General features: G+C 52.2%; 1 protein-coding gene across 1 annotated transcript in view; it reads left to right on the plus strand.

Moving 5' to 3' along the window:
• Positions 1–5,992, plus strand: part of RHPN1 (rhophilin, Rho GTPase binding protein 1) — a gene marked incomplete at its 5' end in the record, with an annotated part of 42,271 nt that overhangs the window by 32,353 nt on the left and 3,926 nt on the right. The window contains 2 exons of the mRNA XM_015416631.1: positions 2,907–2,983; positions 5,148–5,362. Of these exons, the coding sequence (XP_015272117.1) occupies positions 2,907–2,983; positions 5,148–5,362 (292 nt within the window). The remainder of the gene's footprint in view (positions 1–2,906; positions 2,984–5,147; positions 5,363–5,992) is intronic.

Here is a 5,992-nt window from a genome sequence, read left to right on the forward strand (position 1 = left end):
CATGCCGGCCACATGACCACGAAAACGTCTTCGGACAGCGCTGGCTCTTCGGCTTTGAAATGGAGATGAGCACCGCAACCCTAGAGTCGGACTCGTCTGGCTTTCGAGCAAGGGAACCTTTACCTTTTACTTTATTTCTACCCCACGTTTCTCGCCAACGGGGACCCAAATTTAATTATTTTTTTTAAAAAAATTAATTTATTAGATTTATATGCTGCCCTCCCCAATGGGCTCAGGGCAGTGTACAACAAGTAAATATACCATCAAAGCAGTATTAAAATAACAGTTTATGTTTTGTTTTATTTTATTTTATATCATTTATATCCCGCCCTCCCCGCTCGCGGCCTCAGGGCGGCTTACAAAGGCACAAAAGTGCAATACAATACCACAAGTTAAAATAGTTAAGGCACAAAGTGCAATAAAATACAGATTAAAACAGTATAAGCAAAATACCCAACTCACAGGAGGCTATTTAAAATCATAAAATAACCATATAGTTATAATTATAAGTTGTCAGCTGTCTAGTCAGAACATGCTTGGGGGACAATTGGCCTGAAAGAATTGGGCAGAAAAACCCAGGGCGCCAGGAAAGCTGGAGGGAGGGAGAGAAGGGAGACGTCCACTGCCTCCACCAAATGCCCAGCGGAAGAGCTCCGTCTTGCAGGCCCCGCGGAACGGCAATAAGTCCGGCAGGGCCCTGATCTCACACGGGAGCTCATTCCACTAGGCAGGGGCCCAGGCCGGAAAAAGTCCTGGCCCCGGTCGAGGCTAGCCGGATGTCCCTGGGGCCCGGAACCACTAACAGATGTCGATTTGTGGACCTCAGTACCCCTCTCAGCCTATCATCCTTCTCTGCTTCATTTTATTCTCACAACAGCCCTGTGGAGGTAGGTCACGCTTTCATGGCAAAGTGTGGATTCGAACCTGGGTCACTCAGATCCTTGTCGGGTCCCAGATCTCTGGCACTTGGCTACACTACGCTGGCTCTCTGCACCTTGCCAGGGCAGCTCTCTGGAGTAGCTTAACGTGGAATGAAGGGATTGGGGATCCTCTACTCAATGTGTACGGCTTCGCAACCTTCGTAAATCGGTGGGATCCGGGACCAAAGGTACCCTCCCACGATAGAAGTGAGAATTCTGCATCAAGCCAAGCTGAATTCTGGGGACTGGAGAGATGATGCAGATGAGGCGTGCTTGTTTAATTTGTTTATTTACTTCATTTATAACAGTTTGGTGTAGTGGTTAGGAGCATGGACTTTAATCTGGGAGAACCGGGTTTGATTCCCCACTCCGCCACATGCAGCTGCTGGTGTGACCTTGGGTCTGTCACAAGTTCTCTCAGAGCTGTTCTCTCTCAGAGCTCTCTCAGCCCCGCCAACCTCCCAGGGTGTCTGTTGTGGGGAGGGGAAGGGGAAGGAGTTTGTAAGCCGCTCTGAGACTCCTTCGGGGAGTGAAGGGCGGGGTATAAATCCAATCCTTCTTCCTCCTCTTCTTTCCTTCCTCCCCACTGGGGATCCAGAGTGACTTAAGTTGTTCCCCTCGCCTCCTATTATCCTCACAACAACCCTGTGAAGTAGAACAGGTGGATTTGAGTCCAGTAGCACCTTAGAGACCAACAAATGTTATAGTGTGTAAGCTTTCAAGAGCCAAAACGCCCTTCGACAGTGTGTCTGACCTCTCACTCTTGAACACTTATGCCCAGAAATGCTTGTTGAGCCTCTAAGGCAGGGGTGTCAAACATGTGGCCCGGGGGCCGGATGAGGCCCCCGGAGGGCTTCCATCAGGCCCACAGTGGAACTGGCCGTCTCCTGCTTCCAGTTCTGCTGCTGCATCATAGCTTGCTTCGCCAGCCTCTCTCAATCGCTCAGCCATTCCATGTTCTAACCGGGGTCCTCGACTCAGGACTCTGAGCATGAGATTTCTGTGGCGGATGTCAATAAATCAGAAGTAGGTTTGCAGCTTACAGAGCTAATGTTTTAAGCATGTTTTTATTTTAAGTTAAAAAAACCACCCGTTTGTGTCCTTTATAAAGTTTATATCTCCGCTGCCTGGCATGACATTTTATGACACACGTGGCCCGGCCCAACGAGGTCTCATTTATGTCAGATCCGGCCCTCATAACAAATGAGTTCGACACCCCTGCTCTAAGGGGTTGCTGGACTCGTAACTGTTCCGCTGCCCACTGGTACGGCTGAAACTACCTGGGAAGCAGGTAAGGCTGCAGACATTTGACTGGCCCAGCATCACCTAGCAAGCGTCCATGGCAGAGTGGGATTCGAATCTGGGTCTCCCAGAGCCTAGGCCACCCCTCCAACCACAGCACCTCACAGGCTCTTCATTCAGTGTGCATGACCCATGCTGCTGACCTGATTCCGAGGTCACAGAATCCCTCCCTTTGGGCACTCGAGGCTTCACGGTTCCAAGCGTATCTCTGCAGACTTAAAGACTAGAAACTTGGTTCGCGGGAAGGAAAGAGAGGGCCAGTGTGCCGAAGCCAGTTTGGTGTCGTGGTTAAGTGCGTGGACTCTAATCTGGGAGAACCGGGTTTGATTCCCCACTCCTCCACTTGCAGCTGCTGGATGACCTTGGGCAAGCCATAGTTCCAACAAGAGCTGTCCTTGAAAGAGTAGTTCTTGAAAGAGCTCTCTCAGCCCCATCTACCTCACAGAGTTGCGGGGAGGGGAAGGGAAAGGAGTTTGTAAGCCGCTCTGAGAGTCCAAGTGAAGGGCGGGGTATAAATCTAATCTCTTCTTCTCTTCTTCAACCCTTTGTGTACAGAATCAAAATGTCCTTTTCACTCACCTTCCACCTGAACCACCAGTCGTAGGAAGCAGCGTCTGCCTGCCCCAGTCGTACAGCAGTTTTAACATTGTCTTCTGCCCCCACCCCACCCCACTCTCCTTTCAGCCAAAACGCATCAGAGACCAGAAATCAAATCCCCCAACTTCTCCAAGGTGAAGGTGACGGACATCTTCCATAGACTGGTACGTACCAAGGAGCAGAGGTTGAGGTTGACCAGCAGTTGAATCAGAGAACTGAAAGATGTTGGGAGGTCGGTGAACAGCGATATTGGAGACCACCTTAGAGACCAACAAGGTTTTTTGGGGGTATGAGCGTTCGAGAGTCAGTGCTCCCTTTGTCAGCATCTAGATGTTGTGTTGCAGACTAAGATGGCTTCCCTCTGAAACTGTCTGTTGTAGAAGGCCGTGGGGTTCAGCGCAAACCCCCCCACACCTGCCTTGCGCAGATAAATTAGCCCTCAGCACCAATGCTCCCTCTAAGCTGTAGAGTCTTGTGAGCAAAAATTCTACTTTGTGGGCTACTGGCATTAAAGTTGTGAGCGAGCGATTTCGCTGCTGCATGAATTAGTTTGCTCTGGAGCCATCCTTCCTGGAGCTGGAGGCTAAAAATCTGTGAGCCTAGCTCACTCTAACTCAGCTTAGAGGGGAACACTGCTCAAGAGCGGCATCTCCAATACATCTCCAACCAGGGGTCATTTTGTAGAAAAAGAGGTGCAGGAGCTCATTACCATAACTCATTAGCATAACTTATTTGCATATGCCACACCCCCTGACATCACTGGAAGTGTGTCAGAAGGCAATACCCACCGCTCAGGCTCCACTGGACTGCTTTGGATTGCTAGCTATTGGGGGGGGGACGTGCAGATCTGTCCTCGCAGGGGAGGGAGAGCTTGTACCTGAATAAAACTTGGTCTTAAGGGTGCCACCGGACTGTTTTGGATTGCTAGCTACGGGGGGGATGGGACGTGCAGATCTGCCCTCACAGAGGAGGGAGAGCTTGTACCTGAAGGTGGGCCGGGGAGGGGCTCTGCAACTTACCTGGCTGCTTCTTGGTCCTCATGGCCTGACTGAGGGCTGCTGGGAGCAGGGGGTGGGGCTTGTTGCATGTGCCCGCCCTCTGGGCTCCTTACTGCCGGAGCACTGCTCCTGTGTGCTCCCGCAGGAAATGACCCCTCCCAAGAGCAAGCCGTGGTGGTCTCACCCTGGCCGTGCCAGCAGCAGGAAGCGGGGGTGTGTGTGTCTCTCCTCAAAAATAAGGGTTCCGGCCTGGCCATTCGTGGGGCAGGGCTTTTGATTAAGGGGGCAGGGCCCCGGAACGCCCCACTGTAGCTACAGGCCCGTGTTGCACTGTTGCTCGGTCGGCAGGATATTTAGGTCCATCATCCCTCTTCCAGGATCTGTGTGTTCGTTCTTCCTGTTTCTAAAATTATGCTTGGGATGGGGGGGGGGGGTCATTTTTCTTCCCTCCCAAAATGAACAAATTCCAGTGTACCCAGTGAATTCGAGCGCCACGCAGGAGACGATTCATTCTAACATAGGGGCCTTGCATGTTACGGGAAAGGCTCCGCTCCAGCAGCTATCCCCAACTCCCAGCTCTGTGGAGTTACTTCCTGAAATGACCGGGAGTCGTGGGGAACCTTGGCAAAAAAAATGGCAGACTTAAAAGGGATGTGATTCTAACCCAGAGCTCTAGTCCACCGGCTACAGCAGAACCTCGTCAGTCACAAGTTTCAGGTGTGTTTTCACTGCAACCTACTTGGTGTGGCCACCCCTCCTGTCACGGCTCAGGTGGGGTGTCACCTGATGCTGCCACCACTCTGGTTCCAGGCTCCCTTGAGAAGGCCCAGAGCACCCTCCCAAGACCTTCAAACCTCCCTTTTGGCCGAATAACAGGCATGAGAACCAGGCAGAGTGAACAGATAAAATAGTTTATTGTATAAGGGGTCAAACAAACAAGGTGCCGAAATATAACAGTAAGTGGGTGAAAAGAAAAGACATCAAATGCCCTAACATGTCTAAATATACACTGTCCCCAGCTCACGATTCCAAGTGGCACTAGACTACTCACCCTTCCCTCAGGATGAGGGTTTCTTCCTGCAGCAGCCTTCCTTCTGGCTCTGCCCTCTGGGAAGAAGAACAGCTTTTCCTGCTGCGCCAGATCTTTTATTCCAAGCCCTCCTCTTCTATTGGTCAATTTTGGCTCCAAAACCTCCCAGGGGCTTCTGGGAGTTGTAGGCCCAGCCTCACCTACTGCTAGCCAGGCTCCCTGGGCCTAGTAGGCCTCTGGTGGCTCAGCCCAGGTCATGGCACCTCCTGTTTCCTGAGACGTGTGCTCTGCTTTCTCTAGGGTCCTCTTTCCGTGTTCTCTGCCAAGAACAAGTGGCACCCCCCTCGAACAGTTCGCCTGGTCCGAGGCGAAAACGGCTTTGGGTTCACCCTCCGAGGGGATTCCCCGGTCCTCATCGCCGGGGTTGTCGCTGGAAGCTGTGCAGCGGTGAGTGGCGGATCTTGGCCTCGTGAAGGCGCTGGGTCTGGTTTGTTCTTCCTAAAACGATGCCTGGGGTAGAGAGAGTTGGCAAAGAGAACCTTTTCTCCCTCTGCCAAAACACTAGAGCTTGAGGGCGTCCCAGGAAGCTGATGGGCAGTAGGTTCAGGATGGACAAAAGGAAATACTACTTTACACGGAGGATGACTGAAATGTGGAATTTGCTGCCAGAAGGTCACAGGCATAGATGGCTCTAAAGGGGATTAGGCCGAGGAGAGGTCTATCAGTGGCTACTAGTCATGGCGCCTAAAGGGAACCTCCATATCCAGAGGCAGTTAGCCTCTGAATACCAGCACCAGGAGTCAACATCAGGGGAAGGTCTTGGCCTTCCTGCTGTGTTGTTGGCCATCCAGAGGAACTGGTTGGCCATTGTATGAGGCAGGATGCTGGACTAGATGGGCTGTTGGTCTGATCCAGCAGGGCTCTTCTTAGGTTCTTATTGGGGAAGGCCTCGGCCTCTCTGCCCTGTTGTTGGCCCTCCAGAGGAACTGGTTGGCCAGTGTGTGAGACAGGATGCTGGACTGGATGGACCCTCCCTGGTCTGACCCAGCAGGGCTCTTCTGAGGTTCTTCTCAGGGGAAGGCCTTGGCCTCTCTGCCCTGTTGTTGGCCCTCCAGAGGAACTGGCTGGCCCCTGTGTGGGACGGG

Source organism: Gekko japonicus, unplaced genomic scaffold, assembly GCF_001447785.1.
Source record: "Gekko japonicus isolate JY-2015 unplaced genomic scaffold, Gekko_japonicus_V1.1 scaffold4839, whole genome shotgun sequence".
Taxonomy (NCBI): domain Eukaryota; kingdom Metazoa; phylum Chordata; class Lepidosauria; order Squamata; family Gekkonidae; genus Gekko; species Gekko japonicus.